General features: G+C 41.4%; 1 protein-coding gene across 7 annotated transcripts in view; it reads left to right on the top strand.

Moving 5' to 3' along the window:
• Positions 1-7,558, top strand: part of BCL9 (BCL9 transcription coactivator) — a 90,951-nt gene extending 83,393 nt beyond the window's left edge. For 6 of the 7 annotated variants that reach the window (XM_045816498.1, XM_045816496.1, XM_045816495.1 and 3 more), the window contains 4 exons: positions 248-2,489; positions 3,030-3,086; positions 3,699-3,959; positions 5,224-7,558. In XM_045816498.1, the coding sequence (XP_045672454.1) occupies positions 248-2,489; positions 3,030-3,086; positions 3,699-3,959; positions 5,224-6,341 (3,678 nt within the window). In that variant the 3' untranslated portion in view covers positions 6,342-7,558. The remainder of the gene's footprint in view (positions 1-247; positions 2,490-3,029; positions 3,087-3,698; positions 3,960-5,223) is intronic. The other variant, XM_045816499.1, reaches the window with a different exon arrangement.
• The last annotated feature ends 9,477 nt before the right edge of the window (positions 7,559-17,035 follow it).

The following is a 17,035-nucleotide window of genomic DNA, read 5'->3' as shown; positions in this document are numbered from 1 at the left end:
GCATGCTTATAAAGTTATTGAAACCTAATCTTCAGCCAGGGGAGGACAGTGCCATTTGACAGTAAAGTGAAAGAAAAAAAAAAGTCTCCATGTCCAAAGTGGGATTGTACACGAGCAATTTTACAGCAAGTGTCAGGGTAGATTTGTGTGATTGATATGAGTCCTTTATAGCATATCTTGCTGTTTTAATTGCCTTTCTATTCAATTTACCAGTGATTTTTACCTTTTAAATCTCATTTATCTTCAGAACACACAGATATCTGCTCTTCGGAATGACACGAAACCCCTCACACAGCAGCCCTCAGCTCCAGCCAGCCAGGACCAGAATTCTTCCCAGAATACCAGACTACAGCCAACTCCACCCATTCCGGCACCAGCACTCAAGCCTGCTGTGCCCCCTCGGGCACTTGACCGGGATAGTCCTGGAGTAGAAAACAAACTGATTTCTTCTGTAGGCAGTCCTGCCAGCTCCACTCCACTGCCCCCAGATGGTACTGGGCCCAATTTGACGCCCAACAACCGAGCAGTGACCCCTGTCTCTCAGGGGAGCAGTAGCTCATCAGCAGATTCCAAAGCCCCCCCGCCTCCACCAGTGTCCAGTGGAGAGCCCCCAACACTGGGAGAGAACCCTGATGGACTGTCTCAGGAACAGCTGGAGCACCGGGAGCGCTCCTTACAAACACTCAGAGATATCCAACGAATGCTTTTCCCTGATGAGAAAGAATTCACAGGAGGACAAAGTGGAGGACCCCAGCAGAATACTGGGGTATTAGATGGACCTCAGAAAAAAACAGAAGGCCCAATACAGGCCATGATGGCTCAATCCCAAAGCCTAGGTAAGGGACCTGGGCCCCGGACAGATGTGGGAACTCCATTTGGTTCTCAAGGACATAGAGATGTGCCCTTTTCTCCAGATGAAATGGTTCCATCTTCCATGAACTCTCAGTCTGGGCCCATGGGACCTGACCACTTGGATCATATGACCCCTGAGCAGATAGCTTGGCTGAAATTGCAGCAGGAGTTTTATGAAGAGAAGAGGAGAAAGCAGGAACAAGTGGTTGTACAGCAGTGCTCCCTCCAGGACATGATGATCCATCAGCATGGGCCTCGAGGAGTGGCCCGAGGGCCTCCCCCTCCTTACCAGATGACCCCCAGTGAAGGCTGGGGACCTGGGGGTGCAGAGCCATTTGCTGATGGGATCAACATGCCACATTCTCTGCCCCAAAGGGGCATAGCTCCCCACCCCAACATGCCAGGGAGCCAGATGCGCCTCCCTGGCTTTGCAGGGATGATAAACTCTGAAATGGAGGGGCCAAATATCCCCAACCCGGCATCTAGACCAGGTCTTTCTGGAGTCAGTTGGCCAGATGATGTGCCAAAAATCCCAGATGGTCGAAACTTCCCTCCTGGTCAGGGCATCTTCAGTGGTCCTGGCCGAGGGGAGCGCTTCCCCAATCCCCAGGGATTGTCTGAAGAGATCTTTCAACAGCAACTGGCAGAGAAACAGCTGGGTCTCCCTCCAGGGATAAGCATAGATGGTATCAGGCCCAGCATGGAAATGAATAGGATGATCCCAGGCTCCCAGCGACATATTGATTCTGGGAATAATACCATTTTTCCTCGAATACCAGTTGAGGGCCCTCTGAGTCCTTCCCGGGGTGACTTTCCAAAAGGAATGCCTCCACAGATGGGCCCTGGTCGGGAACTTGAATTTGGGGTGGTTCCTAGTGGGATGAAGGGAGAGGTCAGTCTAAACATCAACATGGGATCTAACTCTCAGATGATACCTCAGAAGATGAGAGAGGCTGGGGCGGGCCCTGAGGAGATGATGAAATTACGCCCTGGTGGCGGAGACATGCTGCCTGCTCAGCAGAAGATGGTACCCCTGCCATTTGGCGAGCACCCTCAGCAAGAGTATGGCATGGGCCCCAGGCCGTTCCTCCCCATGTCTCAGGGTCCAGGCAGCAACAGTGGCTTGCGGAATCTCAGAGAATCAGTTGGGCCTGACCAAAGGACTAACAGCCGGCTCAGTCATATGCCACCACTACCTCTCAACCCTTCCAGTAACCCCACTAGCCTCAATGCAGCTGCTCCAGTTCAGCGTGGCCTGGGGCGGAAGCCTTTGGATATATCTGTGGCAGGCAGCCAGGTGCATTCCCCAGGCATTAACCCTTTGAAATCGCCCACAATGCGCCAAGTTCAGTCACCAATGTTGGGCTCACCCTCTGGGAACCTCAAGTCCCCCCAAACTCCATCACAGCTGGCAGGCATGCTGGCGGGCCCAGCTGCTGCTGCTTCCATTAAGTCCCCACCTGTCCTGGGATCTGCTGCTGCTTCACCTGTTCACCTCAAGTCTCCATCACTTCCTGCCCCGTCACCTGGATGGACCTCCTCTCCAAAACCTCCCCTTCAGAGTCCTGGGATCCCTCCAAATCATAAAGCACCCCTAACGATGGCCTCCCCAGCCATGCTGGGAAGCGTAGAGTCAGGTCAGTATGTTCACATCCTCACAGCTGCACCTTGTAGCTAGAGATTACAAAAGCCTGTTTTGTTTACTTTTAAGAAATCTGGTGTCCTCACTTGATTGTGCAACCACGGTAGGCAGCCTTTGCCCAGATGGACATATTTGTTGGCAGGGTGCATGACCAGTACTTCCATAGGGTTATGCACAAGTTTCTGATCCTGGCAAAGAAAACAGGCTCTTACTGCTGAATATATTTGCTAAATAGGACTGTTAGAGGAAAAGGGAAATGGGGAATCTGTAATTTCACAGAACAATTTGCATTTGCACAGTGAACACATTTTGACAAAATAAAATGTCAACATTGGATAAATGTGTCTTCTTTAAATATTAGACCTACCCTTGTGTCAAGAAATTCTGAATATAATCCCAAGCAAAGAAGAGAGTCTTCTGAGAGACTTCAGTGGTTCTCATAAATGCATGTTGACCACAGAAACAGTTACCAAAGCTCCTTAGTAGACTGCTATTTTCATAGATCAGCTACAATTTATTGGTATTTTCCTGCTAGGAGAAGCTCTCACTGATAATGGTGGTTGTGAATGGGACCAGAGGTGGTCAGTGGAAGGTGAGTACTGAGGTGTAAATTGTAAATACTAGGTGTGAGCTGTCTCCATTTGAGAAAGACTAAAATCAGGATAAGATAGAAGATTTACCCTATAAGCTAAAGTGTTTGTTGTGTTGCATTTCACAAAATCCGTACAGTAGAATAGCCCCTCAGACCTTTTTAATTCAGATATCTTGTATAAATTAATCAAGAATGTATGTAGGGTGATGGGTTAGTACCTCAGGTCAGAGCACTAGTCTGACCTCACAGCATACTAATCCGAGTTGAATTCGAAATTGCAGCTCACAAGGGAGCAATCCACTTATTCTGCATTCTTTTCAGTGAAATAATTGTGGGTAAACCATGTGTTCCCAAGCTTGAACTAATATGTTTAATGCACTCTTGGTGTGTTTGTCTTCCCCTCTGCAGATCTGTCACCTCCACATCACACCACTGTCTCCCTCAGCACACGTACTGAGCTTGACTAGAAGATTGATGATTTGTGTCCTGGGTCTAATAACACTGTCCTGTTCCTCTGTCTCATTCCTGACCTTGCTAGTTCATAACTATAGGACCACTAGCCTTCAAGAGGATTCTAATTCCCTGCCCATTTTTGTTTTCTTTTGCTTGTAGGAGGACCCCCACCTCCTACAGCCAGCCAGTCTGCCTCTGTGAATATCCCGGGAAGTCTGTCTTCTAGCACACCGTACACTATGCCTCCAGAGCCAACCCTGTCCCAGAACCCACTGTCCATTATGATGTCTCGAATGTCTAAGTTTGCAATGCCCAGTTCCACCCCATTATACCACGATGCTATCAAGACTGTGGCCAGCTCAGATGACGACTCTCCTCCTGCTCGTTCTCCCAACTTGCCATCAATGAATAACATGCCAGGTAAGAAATTAGGAAGACAGGTTGTGGTAGACAAGAGAAACTTATTGCATGTTTTCTTGATAACTATAGACCCAATAGATGGAGATTCAACAAGTTGAAAAATATACCATTTAAGTTTCAATAGAATTAAAGTGTCTTGACTAGAGGAAGATAACAATAATTTTTTATTAGGTTGATTCAATATGTGTTTATAAGAAAGCAGGTTCCTTATAGTTCCTTTTAGAAGTTCTGATACTTCTATTACCTGGGTTTTTTGGGGGGGATCCTTCTGGAGCAATACTGAAAGCAGTTTAATTTTAACATGTTGATTGAAATATCTTTAATTCTCAAGTATTTTCCTGAAAGGGCAGCCTCAAACCACACGCAACCACAGATTTCAGACAGTGGAAAGCCTCTATTTCCTAGAGAAGCACTTTGCTTAGAACTAGAGAAAGAAAATTCCTTCATTCTGTATCCCTGTACCTCCTTCACTCCTCTCTACCTCCTGCCCTCCAAATCTCACTAAACACTACTAAAGGAAATCATCTGAGGTGGTGAAGGTGATCTGCAGAGAGACCATGACTTTTCAGCCATTGTGATTGCTAGGAACTCTCTTTATTTATCAGCAATCCTAATTAATCAAGTTAGATATGCTATGTAGACAGCATAAACACCATCCTTATATACTGAGTGGTAACTGCATAGAAATACCAAATATTTAAATGTCCCAGACTATATGGTAGAACCTACATGCTTTCATTTTTCATTCAAAGTTACCATTTCTTTAACATTTCAATGCTTTCTGTGTAAGGCACTATAAAATGATGCCAAATGTCAATTGATGAAGGCCTGTTTGGTTTCCTTGTTGTTATTTCTGATTCTTGGACTTATAGGACTACTTAATCCTCCTTCTCAAAAAAGGACCATACTTAAATCATTTAGATAAATTGTTTGCTGATATATTAAATGTCTTTAGTTGAAGAATATTATATACTCATTTGCATATTTATTTGTAACTTTTCACACAGGACACTTTCTTCCTAGCTGTCTTCTACATACTCTGTGTCATATAATTTAAGACAATAATGTATTGTCTTGCTGAGCTGTTGCTTTGTTTGCCCCTAAATGTGTTATAATCTTATTGAGGGCAGGGGTAGTGTGTTGTATATATTCCTAGTATGGTACCATGCACATCTTATGCACAATAATTTTTTTGTTAATTTGATTTATTACAGTTCTTCTGAGTTGCTTTTAGTTGATTCCTTTGATATTTTTATTTTTCTAGGAATGGGCATTAATACACAGAATCCTCGAATTTCAGGTCCAAACCCCGTGGTCCCGATGCCAACCCTGAGCCCAATGGGAATGACCCAGCCACTTTCTCACTCCAATCAGATGCCCTCTCCGAATGCCATGGGACCCAACATACCTCCTCATGGGGTCCCAATGGGGCCAGGCTTGATGTCACACAATCCTATCATGGGGCATGGGTCCCAGGAACCTCCAATGGTACCTCAAGGACGAATGGGCTTTCCCCAGGGCTTCCCTCCAGTACAGTCTCCTCCACAGCAGGTTCCTTTCCCTCACAATGGCGCCAGTGGGGGGCAGGGCAACTTCCCAGGAGGTATGGGTTTCCCAGGGGAAGGTCCCCTTGGCCGCCCCAGCAATCTGCCCCAGAGTTCAGCAGATGCAGCACTTTGTAAGCCTGGAGGCCCAGGGGGTCCTGACTCCTTTGCTGTCCTGGGGAATAGCATGCCTTCAGTGTTTACAGACCCAGATCTGCAGGAGGTCATTCGACCTGGAGCCACCGGAATCCCTGAATTTGATCTGTCTCGCATTATTCCATCTGAGAAGCCTAGCCAGACACTGCAATATTTCCCTCGAGGTGAAGTCCCAGGCCGTAAACAGCCCCAGGGCCCTGGTCCTGGGTTTTCGCACATGCAGGGGATGATGGGCGAACAAGCTCCCAGAATGGGACTAGCATTACCTGGCATGGGAGGTCCAGGGCCTGTGGGAACTCCGGACATCCCTCTTGGCACAGCTCCATCCATGTCAGGACACAACCCAATGAGACCACCCGCCTTTCTCCAGCAAGGCATGATGGGACCTCACCATCGGATGATGTCACCAGCACAATCTACAATGCCCGGCCAGCCCACCCTGATGAGCAATCCAGCTGCTGCCGTGGGCATGATTCCTGGCAAGGATCGGGGACCTGCTGGGCTCTACACCCACCCTGGGCCTGTGGGCTCTCCAGGCATGATGATGTCCATGCAGGGCATGATGGGACCCCAACAGAACATCATGATCCCCCCACAGATGAGGCCCCGGGGCATGGCCACTGATGTGGGCATGGGTGGATTTAGCCAAGGACCTGCCAATCCAGGAAACATGATGTTTTAAGCTGCTAAGATTGGATGTGCTGATCCTTATCAAGATGAGATTTCAGGTCCTGAGGGCTGCTTTGGGGGAGTTCCAGGAGACTGTTGATCATGCAATAGGAGAACAGAGACCCGAGGGCTCCTTTGGGGGAGGGGGGAACTCGAGAATGTATGGATTTACCTGAAAACAAATGATTCATTTAATCAACAGGTGTGTTTTTTTTTAAGATTTATTTTTTAAAAATTATTTTTGTGGACTTGGGTATCCCATGATGGCACCTACTTTTGGGAATCTGTAGCTGTGCTTTAGAATTGCCATCGGTCGTGTGTTGCACCATTCTCTGTATGTTTACGTCCTTTGGACTGGCTTCTCCCAGGATTCTTTTTTGGTTTGTTTTTTGCTTTGGGCTTTATATTTTGTGTACTGTACTATATTGTAAAAGGAATTTTAGCAGAGACTTTAGTCTTTGGGACAAGAGGAGAACAGGAATGCTGGGCTGTTTACTTTAGGTGGAGAATCCATCTTCAGACCTTTGGACTATTTTCTTTCAACTCCAGTGTATAGAAAAACCAAACTACAACCTCAGAGCAGAGTATTAACGAAAAGCACAAAAAAAAAAGGAACTAAGTTCAGCAAGGGGTGGGGGGAGGGGGAAATGTTTCTTTTTAAAAATAACGTCTAGGGCATTTTGTTTTTCAGTTCAAGTGCTCTTTAGCGCCCTCTCCAAGTCCGCAAATCCACCATCACATTTTTCTCTGGTTTTCCCTCCCTTGTCCTTCCCCACCTTGGTTTTAAGCGTGTTTTCTTCTCTCGTGTCCCCATGGGTGACCCCCACTTCCCTCCTGTCTTTTTCCCTTTGGCAGCTGCAATACATGGTTTTATTTTGGGGAAATACAACAAAAACTTGCCTTCCATGCTGGGCATCATCCTGGCTTCTGGATGGAGAGGCCTGTCTTTGGGATGCGTGAGGATCTTTTCCATCTTTTCCTCCCCAATATACCCTACCCTGCCTACCTTGTTTTTTGTTTTCCTTTTATTAGGAATTCCCAGATGAATTTTATGAATGTGGGAATGAAACAGATGCTAAAAGCTACCCAGGATTTTTTTTTAATTTTGTGGTTCTTCCCCTCTCTCCTCCCATGCGTAAAACGTTCTGTGTAACCTACATTAAATTTGGTACAAAACCACTCACCAGAGCTGTGGTGTCAGAAAAATAAAATATATTGTTTCTTACAAAACTGAACTGCCTTTTTCTTTTTTTTTTGGATACCTGTTGCCACATGACTTAGAAGCATAGCATCTGTGTAGTGGAGTTGATTGACAGGGTGCAGGTTTGGGGAAGTATTAGGTTGGCTAAAAAGTCCATTTATTTTTTTCCATAAAAAACATATTTTTCATTTTCACCAATAACTTTATTGATGTGAATATTTTAACTATGTCAGCTATCTCCCATGTGGTATAATGTTGATTGTTCTCACTTAATGTCTCGATTTCATATCAACTTCAGTTGATCTACCCAATTAGTGGAACATCGTCCAGTGAGAAATCTCCAGCACAAAACTTTGGAAACCACTTTTGACACAATCAGTCACAGCACCTTCTCCATACATTATAGAAATCTTTTCTTGCCTTTCAGTTGTATTTTTACCTCTTTTGAAATCAATATGCTGAAAATGTTGCTTATTTTCTTCCATCTTCAGTATTAAAATGGCTACACAAAAATTCACCAGTTTTGATTTTTTTTCATGCATGCTGATCATGACAGCTGTCACAATACAATCTAATAATTGTTTGGAATGAAGTTAAAGACAACTAAGCACCACTAGAGCCATCTTAATAAAAAAAAATGAACTTTTTGGCCAACCCAATATATGAAGTGCCTTCACAGAGGTAGCATATTTCTTGCTATTGAGTATTTTCTTGTAGATTTATCCTGTACTGTTCCTACCTCAGCCGTGAAATCATAGTTGAAGGCAGCGGAGCAACCCTGGTTCCCACTGCTGAACATTACCTCTAGATGCTATTAATGGTCTTTACTAGGAATTTTTTTGAGAGCCAATTCAATGCTGTGCAGTAATTAAGGCCAAAGTTACAGACATTTGGGTAAGTTGAAATATCCCCAGAGCTTGTTAAGAAAAAATATTCTCACTATACCTGCAAATCATGGGTTTGCAGTTTGTGGGTTTCTGTGGTTCTTTCTGTCTCCTTGTCTCACTGCCTGCCCACTGTCCCCCTATGTCAGCCCTGCTCAGTCTGCACAGTTCTCACTGTACATGCCTTCAGCACACTGGTGTGTATCTTGCAAGGGACCTAAGGGACTAGTTGTTTGTGTTTCTTTGCAGTTAGGTTTGTTTTGGTGTGTGCCTTTCTTTGAGTTGTAGGTGTTTTAGCTGAGTGAGTGGGCCTCTGTGCGTATTGGTTCTTAGGTGAGAATCTCAGTCAGGAGCTGCAAGTGCAGTCATCTGCAGACAAACTCATACAAATTAGTCTCTGCTGGTGTGCTGTAGTCTGTTCTACCTGTAATTGTTTCTTTCCGCAAAGTGGCTCTGAGAGCTGTTCTCTCTTCCACTTTCAGCAGCTTTCTTTTTCTCAGTCACACATGAGCCCCAGACAACGAAACCAAGATGACCACTTGTGTTCTCTGGCTCATTTTTGAGGGTCCCTATGAAGTCAGTGATAATCCTCCCATTTGCAGATGAAAAAACTGAGCTCACTAGTTTAAGAATTCTGACACAATCAGATCTATTCAGATGGTCCTAAGTGGTAAAAAGTTTATCCTGTGAAAATTAGGAGAGTAATATGAGGGTTTTGTTTCATGACTTACGCTCTATTCCTAGGTTCTCTGGCTTTGAGGTATATAAAAATAACAATAACAACATCATCATCATCAACCACAACAACAACAAAAACCAGAAACAGCTAAGATTGGAGAGCATGAGATGGGGCCCTGACTAAGGAAGTTTAGGACCTGGCATTTGTCCACTGGTCTGGCCTCATGGGAAGCCCCACTTCTTGCTGCACATAATAGTGCCAGTCACTAATGGTGTGTAGTCCCCAGGAGAGAGCCAAGGGCCTGTAACTAGTGAACCTCTCTGGAAGTGCCTGGGGATGGGGCACTCCTGGCACAGCCCCCCTGCTAAAGAACCTGCAGATGTGCAAATCGGCTTCCTTATTTCAAAGTAGTTAATGTTTTTTAAAAAACACTTCATAAATTTTCATTTATCAGCGTATACCTACAGCATTTCATCATGATGATATCTGAGAAATTTAAGTTCATTTGGGGTTAAATATACAATTTCTAATTTACTAAGATTGCTATGAAATAAAATCAGATTTGAGAAATGCTTTTGCATGGGGAACGAATGATGCTAGATTTTAAAAGTCAGTGAAAGGGTGATAAAGATGTATAATGTTAACATAATCTTGTGAAAGCCCAGCCAGTGCCCCCACCCCTCAAATTTTGGTGTTGCATGGAGGTATAACAATGATGCATTTCTTCATTCCAGGGGTAATTGGTGAGGTGTGGATTATAGCATTACTTCTTAGGAACTAACGAGTAGTATGTGGTATTTTACCTAAAACAGTGAAACAAAATAATTTACTTTTTAAAAGAATCTTCAGCTATAAATTAAAACAAACAATTGTAGGGGTCGTATGAAAGGTGGGCATGAGAAAATAAATTTTAGAATAACAATCTTATATATGGGGTGGGCAAAAGTAGGTTTACAGTTATGAGTACGCAAAACAAAGATTATTCTTGAATTATTATTGTATTATAGTAATACAATTGTAAACCTACTTTTGTAAATACATTGTAAACCTACTTTTGACCACCTCTGTACTTTAAACCTACTCTAAAAATGTGATACAAACTTTTCCCCAGGCTCCCCACTCTCCTGCTGTCACTGGGGCAGCTATGCTGCTTGCTGTACAGGGCCCTGGTTTGTTTTAATGCTCTGCTGTCATCTTTTGAAATTCTTAGTCATATTTGAATAGGGAATCCCACATTTTCATCTGCTCTGGGCTGTTGTGAACAAGCAAAATTACAGCAGCTGTATAGTTGTGCTGGGGTCCTGGTCTCTATTCTTACTTTTGCCTTGTGTGATTGCTGTGTTCCATTTAAACTGTCTATACTTTAGTCATTTTCCTTTACCTTTTCTGAGTACTTTCAAAGTGCTGACAGCAAAGGAAAGCTGTATTTCACACAAGGACTCATTTATTCAGCAACTGTTTAGAGTGCCTCCTGTGTGTCAAAAATTGTGCAAAGGCTTAGAGGAGGGAATATGTGCAGAAACTGATCATTACAATACAGTATCATCATTACTCTAGTGGAAGTGTAGACAGAGTACAACAGGGCAGAGAGGAAGGTACAGTAAAGCCTCAAGGGAAAGGTGATTTTTGAATTTACTTTTAAAGGAGGGAACTGTTTCCTGGGTGGAGGGTGTTGATGGGCCTTTAAACAGGAAGTGGGAGCAACAAAGGCCGGGATGGGCTTTTAAAGGAGTTAGAGGTAGGAAATGAGTCTAGGGTGAGAGGGCAGGTCACTGTAAACCCAAAGTGGTCCAACTAAGGAGTATGAACTTCAAAGTTATAAGCAAGGGAATCAGGTGATCAGATAGGCTCTTCAGAAAGCTTACTGGAAGGCAGGAAGATCACTTGTATAACTTGCTTATTCTATAAAATCCTTAGACTCATATCTTTTGCTTTAAAAAACATGAAATTATATATCCCATGTTGTTTAAATAACTTGAGCCTTATTACCACTTTTCTCTAACCCACACCAGTAATTTCTTTAAAAGTCACAAACCCCTGTATTTAAGAAAAATCATGAAATCTTAATTTGGTGGTAAAATTGTAATGACACATGTAAAGCAAATGGTTGATAAAGCACAAAGAAAAGAAAAACAGTTTGTGGCCAAACATTTCCTATTGAAGGGTGTTAAATAACCTTTTAAGATAGATTAAAAAGAAGGTATGCGATGAGGATTATAGAAATAAAAATTATCTCTCCCGTTTTAACAGGTCTCCTTACCTGGGTTACTGTAACAGATGTAATCTGTTTGTTGCCTATAGGTGACCATACTTCAGCTGTTAACTTTCTGGCACAGTGTTTAGTTATGTTGGCAGCCAGTACTGCTAAAGGGAGAAAGTGAGTGTATGATCACAGAAAGAGAAGATAGAAAGAAGATTCGGAAATAATTTCCTCACATACATTTTGAAGTATGGAAAAATTCAGTTATTTCACCAAACACATGGAGACTCAGTCTTCCCTTGCAAAATACCCCTTCAGCAATTAGGGGACCCTGTGCTTCCAAAGAATGGGTTTAAAAAACACCAGCTCTAGGAAAGCGGGGAGAGGGGGGATAGGACTGGATGGGACTGGGTTGCTGTGAGTCTCTGGGAAGCTTGGTTCTTCTTACATTACACCCTGCCCACAATTCTGCTAGACAAAGTGACTTCTCTAGTGTTTGGAGCTACGGTTGAGGGCTTAAAGAACTTACAGATCTCAGTGGTGTCTAATTAATTAGTGGTGAGGGTGGATTTGAGTTTTCAGGATGTTTGAAATTGTTATTTATTTTTTTGCCACAGTCCAAGTTCTTTCTGTTAAAGGCTCCTGGGAGCCTGTTTTTATTTATTATTGTTACTATGCTTCCAGGAGCTTTCATTTCCTCCGTGCTCCACTTCCAACATAGAAACCCCACAGCTCCTTGGGGAGCTGATTTCCCTGGAGACTCCTGCCTATCCCCATGTATCAACTCCATCTAAGCCTACACTTTCAGCTGTGCTTTAGGAGCTTCGAGTACTGGCCTCTGGCCACATCAAATGCATTCAGGCTGGGCCCAGCACCGTGCTGGATGACTGAGTCATCATCACTGTCTTCAGTCAAAATGTATGTGGTTATAGGGGGTCATTGATTACTGTGATTTATTTTGTTCTCCAAACTGCAAAAGGTCTAGGCTTTGTGAAGTTCTCTATTCTAGCTGTCAGTAGAGTTGAGCTACTGAAAATTGTTATATACACAGATTTATTTATACAAGTGTGTATGTACCTTTAATATACTAAGGTATGCAAATAATTAAATGCCAGTTCTGAAATGTCAACACACTGCCATGAATATTATTTTGTTTTTTCCTTGTCAGTGAAGCTGGAGAATCACCAATATTCTCTTCATTCCTATTGTACTTAGTGCCTGCAAAACCTTTAAAATATAATCGTAATTATTTAAAAGGATAATAATACTAATGAAATATAAGGACCACATTCCATACAAAATATGAGCCAGGCATCACTTGGCCCAGGAAAAAAGGATCTTTAGCATTATGTGACAGAATTGTTGGTTTTAGCAAGGACCTTTATAAGAAGGTCTTACCACTACTTAAGCATTGAGCATCTACCTTAAATCCTGCGCTGAACTGGCACAATGGAGCATAAAGAAAGTTTAATAGCTGCCTACAAGGAATCTGCATCTATTCAAAGATATATACTGGCAATGACTGCATAATATAAATAAATTCTCAATATTATTACATTCCATATAGAAATAATTACTAAATTAGCCAATAAGGACCATAGTCTTAGGGCCATACAGAATAAAGTTACTGGTCTTGTGATCAGACCTCTCACCCACTTCCTACACTATTAATCCCCTTTCTTCAGCATGCGCCAGGCTTGGTCCTAGGCCTTCTGTTAACTCTTCTAATTTATCCAGTCACAAATCACTAAATACATCTATATGCTGATAACTCTAGAGTTACTATCCCTCTCTCAGCCTATTCATGGGAGTTCTAGACTCAGCTACTCAAATGGCACCTCGACACTGCCTTTTGAGTGACTTGCAGGCACCTTAAACTTAACAAGTCCTAAACTTCTGAATTTCCTCCAGGTCTAATCTCCATACCACAATTCCCCATCATGGTAACTGATAAATGTTTATCCACCTAGTTCTCATATAGAAAACACGAGAGTCATTCTTAATTCTTTACTCTTCCATATAATCACCAGTAAATCCTTTTATGTCTATTTCCAAAATCCATCTCAATTCCATCTACTTTTCTCCATCACTTTATTTAAGTTACTATCTTTCACTTAGCCTTTTACATTAGTTTCTTAATTTCTACTTCCACTCTTGCTCTCCCTCAATCTATTCTCCACATAGTAGCTGAGTGATCTTTAAAAGTATGGATCATATAAATCAAATCACTTCCTTAATACACATTAATGGCTTTCCAATGTAATTTCTGTATGCAGGATCTCTAACATGACCCTAGGCCTCTCTTCAGTTTCACACCATGCCCTTCCCTCACTCGTTATGTTCCATCGAAACTGTTCTCATTCCAGTATCTCTAGTATGCTAAGCTCTTCTTGCCTTAGGACCCACTCACTCTGGTTCCTTGGATTTGCATTTGACTCTAACCCTTCCTGGTGACTGACTCCTTACAGCTATCAGGTTTCAACTTATTTGTTACCACCTCAGAAAAGACCTTTTCTGATTAGCTCATCAAAATACACACCTAGACCCTAAACACACACACACACACACACATACACACTCACTCTGTGTCACAACACCCTGTTCATGTCCCTTTAGCAATTATTTATTCTATCTCACCCACTCAGTGAAAAATCAGATTTTTCTTGCTTATCACTTGTTCACCAGCATTTAGCATAGTGCCTGCATTCTAAGAGGGATCCATAAATATTTGTTAATGAATGAAAGGAAGGATCAATGTGAGTTTGGGTGGCCAGGGAAGATTTCATGGTGGTTGTCATACATGAGATGGTCCCTACAATAAAGCTGGGGGTGGGGGGACACACAGAAAGGGACAATAGAAATGAGAGAATGGAAGTGGCAATGAACAGGTAAAGATGATCAGGCCAGTTAATATTGAGGGGAGCAGCTTAACCAAAATAGTTGTTTTAAGTAATATAAGTCAAAAATAGAAAAGACAGAAAGAATGACCCCAAAAGCCAAGATATTTCTTCATGGCATGGGAAAAGAGAAAACCACTCTTTGATCTTGATCAGGCCTGTGAGGCCCGTATTCTATAAAATGGGCCTCACAGGGACATGCAGAATGGACTGAAGCAATGGACAGCCCTAAAGCTGGAAGCACTGACTGGCCGGCCACCTGCAGAAATCATTCAGCATTTTTGAGAAGGTGAGGCTGTTAACAATGGTGATGGAAAGTGAAGGATGAAGCCAAGAGAGCTGTGAAGGAAGAACCCCTAAGACTTCATCAGATATTGGGGAGAAAAAGAGGGAGAAGTCAAACGTAAAGCCAGAATTTTGAGAAACTAAAAGAACCCTGGTGTAGAAAAGGACCAACCTACTGCTCTACAGTATTCCTGACAGGTGAATGTCATCAGTTCTAATATTTAGAAAATTCTAGCACACAGAATATCAGGCTTCTTTTCACTTTTTGTCAATCTCAATCCTGCCCTTAGAATAAATACAGAATAAGCACAGTACTTATTTCACATGCCAGTTTTTCTGATAGTTGAAAATAGTTATATCCCTCCTAATTTCTTTTTTCCAAGGCTAAGTCCCCTGTTCTGTCAATCAAGACCCATGAGATCTAGTTTTTAGTTCCCTAATAGCCCTCATAGTTTTATCTTGCTTTGTTACAGCTTATAATTTTTAAAAAAGTACAATACTAAGAACTGAAGACAGTGTTTGGTGCCCCATTATTGTCTGATCAGCACAATGAGACTTCCTTTTATCTTAACAGTTCTACTAATAGGTTAAAGTTTTAGTTTTACTTTTTTTTTCTTGCTATGGGGTTACTTTGGAGTTTTAGAAAATAAAAACCCTACAATCATTTTAATACAAAAGAAATCATTTCCCCTAGTTCTATGTACTCTTGCTTATTTCTATTCTGCAGTCAGAGTTTTACACTTATTCCTCTTTAATTTCAGTATTAATTTTGATCTATTATTCCAGAATCTTAAAGTCCTTAGAAACTTGTTCTAACATTCTTTATATTGGTTCTAATTTTTCTATCAGAAGGAAAGCTGTTAAGATATTATCCAAGTGATGAAAGGACCCAATCCTGAAGCTCATAATTAGAGCTACTTTCTTTTTGCCCATTTCTTTTTATTGTGGTTTAAAAATACATAACTTAAAATTTACCATTTTAAGTGTATAGCTCTGTGGCATTAAGTATATCATTGTTGAGCAACCATCACTGCCATCCATCCCTAGGATTCTTTTTATCTTGCAAAACTGAAATCCTGTACCCAATAAACAATAACTCCCTATTCCCACCCCCACAACCTTTGCCCTGGCAATCAGCATTTTATTATCTATAAATATGACTGCTCCACATACCTCATACAAGTGCAATCATGTAGTATTTGTCTTTTTGTGACCTGCTTATTTTACTTAGCATAATGTCTTTTAAGGTTCATATATGTTGTAGAGTGTATCACAATTTCCTTCCTTTTAAAGGCTGCATAATATTCCATTGTATGTATATTCCATGTTTTGTTTATTCGTGGACGCTTAGGTTAATTCTAGCTTTTGGTTATTTTGAGTCATGTGCTATAAATACACCTATACAAATATCTGTTTGAGTTTCTGCTTTTTCATTTATATATTTTTTTGCTTTAACTTCTTATTTCTTTTAACTTCTTTAATTACAAAAATGGAATTGCTAGATTCTCAGCTTAATTTTTTGAGGAATTGCTATACACTTTTCCACAGTGGCCATACCATTTTACATGTAAAAGAGTTCCAATTTCTCTGCATCCTTGCCAACATTTGTTATTTTAGAGGTTTTTAAAAAATAATAGTCATCCTAATGGTTGTGAAGTGGTATCTCATTGTTTTAGTTTGTATTTCCCTGATTACTAATGACGCTGAGAATCGTTTCATGTGCTTATGGGCCATTAGTATATCTTTTTTTTTTTTTACTCCCCCCATTTGTGTATCTTTAGAAAAATGTCTATTCTGGTCCTTTGCCTGTTTTTGAATTGGGTTGTTTTGTGTGTGTATGTTCAGTTGTAGGATTTCTTTTTATATATTCTGGATATCAATCCCTTATGATTTGTAAACATTTTCTCCCATTTCATAGGCTGCCATTGTGTCCTTTGATGCACAAAAGTTTAAAAATTTTGAAGTCCAACTTATCTATTTTGTTCTTTTCTTGCCTGTGCTTTTGATGTCATATCTAAATCACTGCCAAATCCAATGTCATGATGTTTTTCCCCTATATTTTCTTTTAAGTGTTTTGTAGTTAAAGGTAATCTTTAGATTGACATTAATCAGTAATTTATTTTTAAATGTACTTTTGTACTCATAAATCTATTATAATCCAGCTCATACTTTCCACCTAAGAAGAAGTAATTAATTCTTGTATTTATTTTCTTTAATCAGTACCTACAAAACTAGGAACTATGACTACAGCAGTGAAAAATGGTCCTAGTCTCACCTTGCCCTCACCAAGCTCATGGTCTGTTGAAGAAGTCAGACACTAAACAAGTGATCACAGACACAGATATGACATAAAAAGAAGAAAAGGGAGCTGCTGACATGTAATATTAAGAAACAAACTAACTGGAAAGATTTTATCAAATTTCTTGGGAACCTTTGATCTACTGGTCTATTAATCCAAACACATTATTTTTCTTTCTTTTTTTTGCATCCATTTATTTGCTTATTTGTGTTTTCTAATTTGATCCAAAATCAAGGAAAAACACTTTGGAGTTTTGTTTTGT

Source organism: Phyllostomus hastatus, unplaced genomic scaffold, assembly GCF_019186645.2.
Source record: "Phyllostomus hastatus isolate PE091 unplaced genomic scaffold, TTU_PhHast_1.1 phas_scaffold_216, whole genome shotgun sequence".
In the NCBI taxonomy this organism is placed as follows: Eukaryota; Metazoa; Chordata; class Mammalia; order Chiroptera; family Phyllostomidae; genus Phyllostomus; species Phyllostomus hastatus.
This window is presented reverse-complemented; position numbering and strand designations above follow the sequence as displayed.